General features: G+C 43.6%; 1 protein-coding gene across 10 annotated transcripts in view; it reads left to right on the top strand.

The window, feature by feature from the left end:
• Positions 1 to 12,555, top strand: part of LOC137438712 (neuronal cell adhesion molecule) — a 509,305-nt gene that overhangs the window by 433,748 nt on the left and 63,002 nt on the right. For all 10 annotated transcript variants that reach the window (XM_068134001.2, XM_068134010.2, XM_078767193.1 and 7 more), the window contains 2 exons: positions 7,835 to 8,001; positions 8,421 to 8,568. In XM_068134001.2, the coding sequence (XP_067990102.2) occupies positions 7,835 to 8,001; positions 8,421 to 8,568 (315 nt within the window). The remainder of the gene's footprint in view (positions 1 to 7,834; positions 8,002 to 8,420; positions 8,569 to 12,555) is intronic.

Genomic DNA, 12,555 nt, shown 5'->3' with positions numbered 1-12,555 from the left:
TCATCTACCATCTGGTTTGGGAATCAGCCAACATTACCGCTTTACATAAAAAGATGCAAAAACAGATCCTTGCAACTACAGACCAATCAGCCTGCTCCCAATCATCAGCAAGGTCATGGAATCCATCATCGCTTCTGATATTAAATCCTTCCTCTTCTCCAATGGCTTGATCTCTGATCATCAAATTGGATTTAGACTGGGTCATTCTACTCTGCACATGCTGCTTATGCTGTCTCATCAATGGATGGAGGACCGGCAGAGAAGATAACTGAGAAGGGAGTTGAGGAAGCGATAAAAGCAATGAAGAGTAGAAAAGCGGGAGGGCCGACGGGAGTTGTGGGAGATATGGTGAAGGCAGCGGGAAGTTAGGGTGTGAAGAGAATGACAGAGATCTGTAATCTGGTGGTGAAATAAGGCCACATTCCAGTGGATTGGGAACTGAGTACCCTCGTCCCTCTATACAAGGGGAAAGGTGACCCTCTGGACTGTGGCTCATATAGAGCGATAAAGTTATTAGAGCATGGAATGAAGGTATTGGAAAGGGTGTTGGAGAGGAGACTGAGGAAGAAAGTGAAGATCATGTTTGAAATGCAGTTTGGATTCATGCCAGGAAGAGGAACGACAGACGCAATTTTAATTGTAAGGCAGTTGCAGGAGAAGTACATGGAGAAGAGGGAAGAGGTTGTTTCTTGGGTTTGTTGATCTGGAGAAAGCATTCAATAGGGTTCCACGCGAAGTAGTGACATGGGCATTGAGGAAGTTAGGAGTGGAGGAATGGTTGATCAGAGTAGTGATGGCAATGTACGAAAGAGCGTGCACAGCTGTAAGGATGAAGGATGGGAACAGTGGTGAGTCTGAGTTGAAGGTGGGAGTGCATCAGCGGTCGGTACTAAGTCCACTATTATTTGTAGCTGTGATGGAGGTGCTGGCACAGAACATAAAGGAGGAGAGTATGGATGGACTGAAGGAGAAGATGAACAAGTAAAATGAATGTATGGAGGTGAAAGGTCTGAAGGTGAATATCGGAAAGACGAAGGTGAGGTGGAAAGAACTGGAAAGAGGCCGTGTGTTGTGCACAGGAAGGGTGTCGGAGTGAACTCCCTTCAATGTACAATGTGCGCTGAGTGGGTTCATCCAAAATGTAGTGGTCTGAGAGGGTCATTAACCAGTGTGGCAGCTACATTCAAGTGTAAGGTGTGCATAAAGGTAGCTGCAGATGGCGGAAATGTTGAGTTGGATATTGGAGACTGATTGAAGCTGTAAGGTGTGAAAACATTTTGCTACCGAGGAGACATGCTGAATAGAGAAGGTGGATCAGACTCTGCGACGGTTGCTAGAGTGAGATGTGCATGGAAGCAGTTTCGGGAACTGAGTGGCGTGCTGACGAGGAGGGGAGTGTCGTTGAAGCTGAAGGTAAAGGTGTATGCTGCATGTGAGACAAAATCACAAACTGGTCAAACCAGTGGAACATGTCCTTCAATCCTGACAAATCTCACACTCTCACTATGTCTCTGGACTAGACTGACTGGACAACCCTCCCATCTACTTTCTCAACAATTCTCTTAAAGAAGTTCTGTCACTCAAGCTTTTGTGCCTCACTATCAGCCATGATCTTTCCTTGTAAAATCACATTTCCAAGCTGGCCTACAAAGCCAGTCGCCGACTGGGCATACTTCGTCATGTGAAGTCCTTCCTTGGCACCTCTGAACTCCTCACCACACACAAAGCTTTCATCCACAGCTTGATGGAATACTGCTCTCCCCTCTGGGCTGGTGCTCCTGCCTCACACCTAGCTCGGCTTCACGCTGTAGAAACCAAAGATTTCAGGATCATTGGTTTCTCCCGCGATGAAGCTCATTCTGAGGGTCTTTCAGCCTCTCACCGCAGGTAGGTTGGTGGTCTTCTGTCTGCTACCGACGCCTTTCTGGCCTAGCTCCCCCAGCTCTGTCTGTGTTGTGTCACCCAAATATTTCTGCAGGATGCAAAAGAACTGCCAGCAACCCTCTTCTTGTGAAACTGCCAAAATCAAGACTCTCTGCTCACCTTCACTCTTTCATTCCTCTTTTTTCCAACATCTGGAACAAACTCCCACACTTTCTTCAATCCCACTCCTCCCGTCACGTCTTTAACACAGTTGTTCACCACAATATCTGATCTTCCCCCATCCAAAACTTTGATATTTACTACCCCCGTTAAGACACCCCGAATCCACCTCTTTCAATCTCTGCCTTCATTCCTGAAATTCCTGGTTGTGTCAATTTGTTTTATATGGACAAAGATTGAGACATGGCTCATTGTGGAGAACTCTCCATGGGGAATATAATAATTATGTTAATTATGATGTCATAGGTGCCTCCATTATGACATCATAATTCGACAAGTACAAAACTTCATCTGATCAAGATGAAATTTATTGAGCATAATCTATGAATAAATTAGTTTATTTTAAAAATAATGATGACGTCATCGGTCACGTGGTTCGGCCGCCATATTTGTTTTAATACAAAAGCCTTAAAAACCACTGAAAATACATCCTGGCGAGGGTTTGCAATCTCTGATTGCTCTTTCTTGTTTGTTTTGTTTTGTGATCAATGTTAGCTCTTACACGAGCCTCGATCTTGTATACAAAAAAAAAAAGGAAAAAAAGGTAATGTCATAACATAAGTGTTTGGAAAGACATGAGATTCCTGGTTGTGTCAATTTGTTTTATACGGACAAAGATTGAGACATGGCTCATTGTGGAGAACTCTCCATGGGGAATATAATAATTATGTACGAGATATGTACGGGAATATAATATTACACCTCCGCTTCCGGTCTTGCCGGCGAGGTTTTGTTTATTCGCAGCTCTCCACGCTCTCCATCGAAATCGAAGTGAAGTAATTGTTCCCATTTGTATTTTCGTTATAACTGTATTTATTTTATGGTGTGTGTACGTATATTGTGTCCCGAGGAAGATTTTCGGTGCAAATCTTTCTTACTTGTATAGAAAATCGTGTTAATTCGTGCCGTGTCTTTTGAGGCCTTGTACAGTGTACAACCTTGAAGCTTTGTTTTTCTCTCAGCGGTCCGTCGTTTTGTGCTCCAATAACTTTCGTTCTCTGCTTTTCCCAGTCTTTTCACCCCATAGCCTACTTCCTTGTGTAAATCTCAACTAAAAAAAAAACAAAAAAACATTTCCTTCTCTGTTCTTATTCTTTGTTCTCATTCGTTTATTCGTTCTTATTCGTTCGTTCGTTCTTCGACCACGTGTTTCCCCAGATAGTTTTCACTGTTATTAACCTTACAATGTTTACACTTTCCCCTCAAGTTCTGTATTCCGTCGTATATTATAACACCTTTTTCTTCTTCTTCTTTAAAAGGCTGCTTTCGACTTGCTCACCAAATCTATTCATCCCAAAAAAAAATTCCATCTCTTATAGTGCCTTTTTTCTGCATTCCCTAAACTCTCCTGCACTCCATCCTCCATCCAGCGTCCTTAAACGTATTTTTGACTCGAAGATCACAAGAAACTCATTTTGCAAGAAATGTTCGTTTCCCAATAATCGTACACTTTCTAAAATCCAACCTCACCCCTCCCCTCCAAATCTTCCCCATAACCCCTCCCCTCCAAATCTTCCCCATCACCCCTCCCCTCCAAATCTTCCCCATCACCCATCCCTTTCAAATCTTCCCCCTTTCCCCTCCCCTCCTAACCCTCCCCATCACCCATCCCTTTAAAATCTCCCCCCTTGCCCACTCCCTCCTAAACTACCCCCTCACCCCTCCCTTCCAAGACTCCCCCTCGCCCCTCCCCTCCAAATCTCCCCCATATCCCATCCCTTTCAAATCCCTCCCCTTGTCCCTTCCCTCCTAAACTCCCCCCTCGCCCCTGTCCTTCAAATCTCCCCACCGTCATTTCTTCTCAATTTCCCCCCTCTCACTCCCCCTCCTCAAAGCGTCCTCCCCGCTTCTTCCACCTTCCAACTCTCACCTCCATCTCCCCCAACCTTCTGCCTCGCTCTTCCCCCTCCTCAAATAACACCTCATTGTGCCTCACCCAATCACCATCAAACCTTTTGTCCGCCCCATCCTTCCCTTTCTCCGAGCTATTCTGAAATCTCTGACACACCTGCAACAGCTCTCCCTACCTCTTCCACCTCTTACCCTACCCCTCCTCCCCCCTGTTCTGTATCCAATGCTCCCCCTTCCTCTTCATTAACGGTATGGACCTCAAACATCCGGGGCCTTCGTTCAAACTTAACTGATCTCTCCATACAGGTTGCTTCTGTCAAACCAGACGTGATCTGCTTAAAAGAAACTTTCCTCCTTCATGATGTCTCTGATTCCTTAGTATCTCTCCCGGGTTACTCCCTCCTCCGGCATGATAGACCTGAGCCTCGTCCTGGAGGTGGGGTTGCTATCTTTATCAAAAACTCTCTTCCTCACTCGCCCTGCACTGCACTCTCTCCACCTCACCCCCAGGAATACCTCTGGCTACGGCTTCCCCATCGTTCCCACCTCTTGTTCATATGTGTGTTGTACCGTCCACCAAACAGTGATGACTCCATCTACATCTCGCTGTCTGATATGATGGACCAACTTCTATCTACTCATCCCAACTCTCTCTTCCTCATATGTGGTGATTTCAATTGTCACCATGCCAGTTGGCTGGGTGTGGCTACCGCTCTCACCAGCCATGGCTCCTCAGCAAAGGACTTCTGCGACTCACTGGGACTGACACAATCTGTCAATTTCCCGACCCGGATCTCAGTCAACGGAGCATCTTCTCTTCTGGACTTGGTTATGACTAACTTCCCTGAAAATGTCTGCTGCTCTTCTTCTGCTCCAATCGGATCATCTGATCATGTGCTTATTAAAGTGGACATCTCTCTGACCATTCTCAGGGAGCCTGCTCAGCGACGACGAGTCTTGTATTTCCTCAGGCCAACTGGCACGGTCTTCAAGCAGCCATCAATCATCTGGACTGGTCTCCCATCTCTACCACCTCTGACATCAACTCATCCTGGGAATTCTTCCAAAGTAAATTGCTCTCTCTCATGCACAGATTTATCCCATCTCGTCTTCAGTTGTCATACCCTTCCTCCCGTCCATGGTACACGGAATCTTGTGGTGAGGCTGTTGCCCAGAAACAACTTGCCTTCGTCTCCTGGAAAGCAAATCCAACGGAAGGAAATCTCATTTCCTTTCACAAAGCCCGAAACAAGTGTGCGTCCACCCTCAGGAGAGCCAGGAAACAATATCTCTCCGTTCTCAAGACCGAACTCTCTTATCTGTCTCCCTCTTCCAAATCCTGGTGGCATCTGCTCAAATCAGTTTCTGGTGTTTGTTCCCCCTCCATCCCCTCCCTTACCTCAAACGGCTACACAGCTGACTCCGCACGGGAAAAAGCTGAACGCCTCAACTCTGTGTTTGCCTCTAAATCTTGTGTCCCAAACCCATCCCTCTCTGTACCCACCATACCCAGTCGTACCCGGCTGCTCCTGGACTCCGTGTCCTTTCCTCCTGACAAGGTGGAAAAGTTTCTGTCAACCCTCGACTCTGATTCTGCAACTGGACATGACGGCATCAGCCCACGGGTCCTAAAATCCTGTTCTTTCGCTCTTTCACTCCCTCTCTCTGTTCTCTTCACCCTCTCTTTTGCTCAAGGTCAACTGCCATCTGCATGGAAATCAGCCAACATCACCGCTTTGCACAAAAAAGGTGCAAAAACAGATCCTAGCAACTACAGACCAATCAGCCTTTTCCCAATTATCAGCAAAGTCATGGAATCCATCATTGCTTCGGACATGAAATCTTTCCTCTTCTCCAATGGCTTGATCTCTGATCATCAATTTGGTTTCAGACCAGGTCGCTCTACTCTGGACATGCTGCTTCTGCTGTCTCAAAAATGGATCGAGGTCCTCAATGCCAAACAGGAAATTAGAGCTGTCTCCCTCGACATATCACGTGCCTTCGATACGGTCTGGCACCCCGCTCTGCTCACCAAACTCTCCTCCTTTGGTATCCATGGAAATCTCCACGCATGTTTGGGGGACTTCCTCTCTAGTCGTAGTCAACATGTGGCCCTGAATGGATTTCTCTCATCTCCTCCTCCTGTTCAGGCTGGAGTTCCAAAAGGCAGTGTTCTGGGCCCTGTGCTTTTTCTGGTCTTCATCAATGATCTCTCTGACTCTCTTGAAAATCCTCTCTATCTCTTTGCTCATGACTCCACTCTCTGCCGCTCCATTCCTCATCCCTCAGATCGGCAGTCTGCAGCCTCCTCACTCTCTGCAGACCTGGACAAAATCACAGACTGGGCAAACAAGTGGAACATGTCTTTCAATCCTGACAAATCTCACACTCTTACGATGTCTTTCCGAAAAGACCGACGGGACAACCCTCCCATCTACTTTCTGAATAATCCTCTCCAAGAAGTTCTGTCACTCAAGCTTTTGGGTCTCACTATCTGCCATGATCTTTCCTGGGAAAACCACATTTCCAAGCTGGCCTCCAAAGCCAGTCGCCGACTGGGCATCCTCCGTCGTGCGAAGTCCTTCCTTGGCACACCTGAGCTCCTCACCACATACAAGGCTTTCATCCACAGCTCAATGGAGTACTGCTCTCCCTTCTGGGCTGGTGCTCCTGCCTCACACCTAGCTCGTCTTCATGCTGTTGAAACCAAAGCGTTCAGAATCATTGGAATCTCCCGCGATGACGCTATCTCCGAGGGCCTTTCACTTAATCACCGCAGGCAGGTTGGTGGTCTTTCCGTCTTCTACCGACTCCTCTCTGGCCTTGCTCCCCCAGCTCTCTCTGGGCTCTGTCCCCCAAATATTCCTGCAGGTTGCACAAGATCTGCCTGCAACCCTCTTATGGTTAAACTGCCAAAATCAAGACTCTCTGCTCACCTTCACTCCTTCATTCCTCTTTTCTCCCGCCTCTGGAACAAACTCCCTCACTCTCTTCAATCCCACTCCTCCCTCCAGGTCTTTAAAACGGATGTTCACCACCATCTCTTATCTTCCCCAATCCAAAACCTTTATCTTTTCTACCCCCGCTAATTTCACCCCAAATCCACTTTTTTGAGGTGACTTTTGACTTCTTTCCTGGAAGTCCTTGGTTTTTTCTTGCGTTTTATACCTATCCTGCCTCCCCCCAGGCCCTCTCCCTCCAAAAACATCTCCCGATGTCCCTGCTCTCAAATGTTGTGTTTGTGTGCTTCCTCCCCTTCTCTCCCCATCTTGTCGACCGCTCCCCTTTTTATATACTTTGTTTGCTTGTTTGTTTGATTTGTTTGTTTGATAAATGTTAGCTCTTTCACGAGCCTCGACTCTGTATACAAAAAAAAAAAAAAAAAAAAAGATGGTAAATATTTCCAGAGCTTAACAGTGGACGGGAAGAAGCAAACATCATAACGGCCCACCCTTAAATTGCCAAAGGCCACACAAAAATCATGAGATGTAGTGGATTGTTGAGTACTCCATGGTCTCGCTAATGGCGGAGGTACACAAGCAGCAGGTTGTCATGTCAAAGCAGCAGACTAACATGTCAAAAATTGTATCTGAAAGAAAGATGCGCTCATAAAACATAATATATTCATAAGTAGTTGGCTGATGAGTAGGATGGGCAGATAATGAGCATTATTATATAAAGCATGCCCAATCACTGAAAAGGTCATCAAGATCGGTGCGGCCATTTTAGGGGCATCCTCTAAGTAAGATCATTCATTCGTGATTAATATATTATCTGAATTATTGAATCTTCCTTGAATTATTGCATCTAATTATTGAATGGAAAGTGAAAAGAAATGAGGATATCCATATTCTTAGCAAATGTTGATTAATGTTCACAGGTTTAAGGATGTGCAAGGAAGTATGCTAAGAGCACCACGCTACAAAATCCTCAGCAATGGCACGCTGCACATCCCTGAGGTGCAGGAAACGGACGTTGGAAGCTACACATGTGTGGCGAGGAATGATTTGCGTTCAATGCAAATTCTTGCACACCTCAAAGTCAAAGGTTTGCCCCACACGGCACGATGTGTATTCTCTGGATTTTGTAACCCTTGATTCTGATTTGATCAGGACAGATTACAAATTGTTAGGTCATTGACTCAACGTCCATCTTTAATTCACGAGCCACTTCTGCCTAATATATTCTTCCCACCTTCAGTTTCACTCTATTTACATATTTGGAAATATCTAATTTATTGGCCCTATCCATAAAATTGTGCAGTGCCTGCTGGTTGCATCATTATTAAGGACACTGATGCTTTGCTCCCATAGATTAGAAGATAAATTTGCAATTTTGTCACAATACTCATCCACAATTCCACGTGACATGTTTATAAACTACTAAATTGCTTAATTTGGACTCTTACACATTACTTCTTTACTGACCCCTCTCTACCTCAAAATCCATTGTTTCACTTTCTGCAGAACCAACGCGACTGGACCCCCTCGAAGAATATACAGTTGTCCGTAGGGGAGAGGATGTCAGCCTAAATTGCTCACTGCGCCATGACCCCAGCCTTGAGTACACCATCACGTGGCAGTATGACAACAAGGACATAACCTCCACAGCAAGGTAGGATTTTTTTGTTGGCAAACAACACAGCTTTGTATTGTGAGGGCCTAAATGAGATCCTCATTGTCCAAAAGCTTTCAAAAGGATGATTTCTGAATGCATTCTCTGTTGTGTTTCTCATGACAATTTCTTCTGTAATTGTGGTGGAAAACAATTTAACTCCAATCGTAGGTCCTGCACCAGGAAATCAACAGCAAGGATACACTTAATTTATACTTTTATTAACAAATATTTTCTATATTTTGGAGTCACATTCAATATATTTATGCAATAAATTAATAAAGAAGGAGTGTCTGTCTGTCTGTCCATCCCCGACCCTCAGTTTTGTGACTGGCCCCGCCAAACTTTCTGTGGAACCTTTAGAGGTTCCAGCAGATGTCCTAAGGTGGGTGGGAGTTGATATACGATTGCGTTGAAAGAGATATATATCAACATATATTTATGTATGTATGTATATATATATATATATATATATATATATATATATATATATATATATATATATATACATATATATATATATATATATATATATATATATATATATATATATATATAAATATATATATATATATATATAAATATATATATATATATGTGGGAGCTGCGCTCGCACGATAAAATCGGACAAAATGGACGACGCCAGGAATTAGGTTTCTCTGAGCTATTTATTCCCAGCTCACTCAAACGAACTCCAAAGCACTGAATCAGCCCATCGAACGGGCGGCAATATATATCCGAAACTCAACACACAAAATCCACGCCTCTCAGGCGGGGCGTGGTATGCAAATAGATAAGCCACGCCTCTCAACGGGGCGTGGTATGCAAGGCAAGCGTTCGCCCGGTAAAGGCAAGTCTCAACACGCCCGGGCGAGTCCGGACACGTGACCGCTCGCGTCATCGGCCGGTGCAGGGTAATTGTGTCATGCTACCGGTAACCGCTACATATATATATATATATATACGGTGGGACCTCTAAATCCGAATTTAATTCGTTCCAGCGGCAGTTCGGATTGGGAAAAGTTCAGAATTAGAAACTATTTTCCTCATAAGAAATAATGGAAAGTGAATTAATCCGTTCCTGGACCCCAAAAACCCATTATCAAGACACTGTTAACTGCAAATACACATGATTCAAGGTAAAATAAGATGAGTAAATGCCCTAAATATCAAATAATAATAATAATAAAAACAAGAAATAAATGTACTAACATGAAAATAACTGCATTTACCTTAGTGGAGAGTTCTGATGGTACATGTGGAAGCTGGAGAGGAGGAAGGAGGGAGTGGGTTTTATTGTTTGGAAGGTGAGGCACCTTCCAAGCTAACATCAGATGACTGTGCTTCTGGTGTTTGCTCTCTTTGTCTCTTAACACCACTTGTAGAGGGTTGGGGCTCACTAGGCTTGCTTTCTTTAGAGAACCACCTCTCCAAAGTTGCCTGGTGTTGGCGACTTTTCTTAATTTTTCTGAAGTGGTCAATCACATTGTCACTGAACAAGTTAATGCTCCTGTTAACCACTGCTTTATTAGGGTGCCACTTTTCAACAATGGCCTGTGTTTTAGACCAATGGAAGCACAGTTCTTTAATTTCAGCACTGGAAATGTTACCACTAGCTCCCTCTCTTCCTCCTCTGAAGAAATTTCCACTGCCACTTCTTCTTGCTGCATCTTGTGGAGGTGCTGAAGTTCTTCTGTGGTGAGTTCCTTGTTGTGATCCTCCACTAACTCCCCCACATCCTCTTCACTCACCTCCAAGCCCATGGACTGACCCAATGCTACAATAGCAGGCACAATAGGTTCTTCAAAGCCTTCAAAATCTCTCCCTGCAACACAATCAGGCCAGAGTTTCTTCCAGGCAGAGTTCATTGTCGACGCTCATATGAACGACGCTCGCGGCGGGAAATATGAACGACGCTAACTCTATGTTGGCGGTTCGGTTATAGAAATACATTCGGAATTAGGGACAAAATTTTCTCGAATTTACGGTTCGGAATTAGAGTAGTTCGAGATGAGGGGCGTTCGGAATTATGGGTCACGACTGTATATATATATATATATATATATATATATATATATATATACGTATATATATATATATATATATATATATATGTGACGTGTGTGTGTGTGTGTGTGTGGGTGTGTGTGTGTGTGTGTGTGTGTGTGTGTGTGTGTGTGTGTGTGTGTGTGTGTGTGTGTGTGTGTGTGTGTGTGTGTGTGTTATTGTGCAGGGCTGATATCGGAACTGGTAATCGGCACATGCAGACATCGACTACTTTTCGGGAATCTGCACCGGCCGATTGGACTCCGATTACGGATTTTCCCCAATACAAATTGTCCTGTATACAACCCCAAAAACGTTGAGTAGCTTTTACCCTTGTTTAGGGCGAATTTAAATAAACAAAATAAAAAAACAACCTTGCATTATGGATATTTCAAGAAGATGTGCATGATCATTATTCTCTACAAGCAGCTTACAATCGTCGTGAGATGTAAAAAGAATGGCTCGGTAATTTGAAAAACATGTTAATACGGTAAACGCCTCGGAAATTGTGTTATTTCATTTATTTTGCTTTGAACCTCACAAAGAGCAACAACATACCTTTCGAAAGCACATGCGATTTAAGTAAATTAACCAATTGCTTTAGAAACAGCTGCGATGACAAAGGAAAACGCCACGGCTCATACTGTACTTCCTGGCAAAGTAATTCTTGACGTCTTACATCCCAGGTGTGCATCAGTTGACTTTATTCTTTCACATTTCAAAGGCGGATGGACAGTATTCTGGGAAAAAGCAAAATGATCACATTTCACATGCAGTATTTAACAGCACCATTATAACACGTTATCTTAAACTTAAAGGTACGTTACAGGTACATACTGCATTTCTGTTTCCTGGTACGCTGGCTTCCTCCCTCTTTCCTTCCTTCCTTCCTCCCTACCGTGTAAGTGACTGCTTCATCAGGATGAAGCTTATCATTTTATTGCACGATTCTGAAGTCTTGCATTACTTGCAATTATTTTCTGTTTCACCCGGTTGATCAAACTTTGGCTGATCAATTTACTTCCCACAGGAATGTTGTTCGGAACGGAATACCTTTGTAACCGGGGACTCCCTGTACTGTATTTTGTATAAAACTTCCTTTTCACAAAAAACTTCTGTACTGCATTTTGTAAATTAATTATCTGTACTGTATTTGCTCTAAAACTTCCTTTTCACACGATCAGATAAGTATGAAATGTTTCATTTTATATACATCAATAACATATCGAATGAGCACATGGAAGCTCGTCATCACTCATTTAAAAATGACAGGATGTTCAATGCCGTTCGATATGCGACACCAATCGATTAGAGAGGGACATAAAATGTATCAATTCTCAGCCACTCAATAACGTCAATCAGTCAATTGTGGGCACGGTGCCGATCCGTTATCCACGTCATGTGAGCACAATGCACTATGACGTAATTATTTATCACTTAATAATCGGAATCGGCACACCGATAGGCAGATTTTTTTTTCTCTCTCTTTTTACAAAACCACAAGCATAGGCCAGGAACAAAACATTACATCACAATCCACATGATTAAAGTGTGCTCCCATAGCGCGTCTCGATCCCGGAAATAATTGCAATTTTAACTGCTCAGAGTTTAACCTTAAAGGAAGATACGGTGTTCTGTATTATCTTACGAAGATAGACATTGAGTTTCATTTGCATTACTTTAAACATTCTGCCATCACAGTCCTTGTGTTGGAATTTCAATTTTATTTTGGATCCAAAATAAAAGTTCATTTTTACTTACCATACTGTGAGCCAGCCTCGCTGATCAATGCAAGATGTACACTTTGGGGAAATGGTGTAAATCTTACGCTGATCAGCAAGGACTGGTTCACAGTATGGTAAGTAAAAATGAACTTTTATTTTGGATCTAAAATAAAATAATATTCCAACACAAGGACTGTGATGCTAGAAAGTTTAAAGT

The sequence above is a fragment of the Myxine glutinosa genome, chromosome 1, assembly GCF_964187855.1.
Source record: "Myxine glutinosa chromosome 1, kmMyxGlut1.1, whole genome shotgun sequence".
Classification (NCBI taxonomy): domain Eukaryota; kingdom Metazoa; phylum Chordata; class Myxini; order Myxiniformes; family Myxinidae; genus Myxine; species Myxine glutinosa.
Note: the sequence above shows the minus strand (reverse complement) of the source record. Positions and strands in the feature narration are given on the sequence as shown.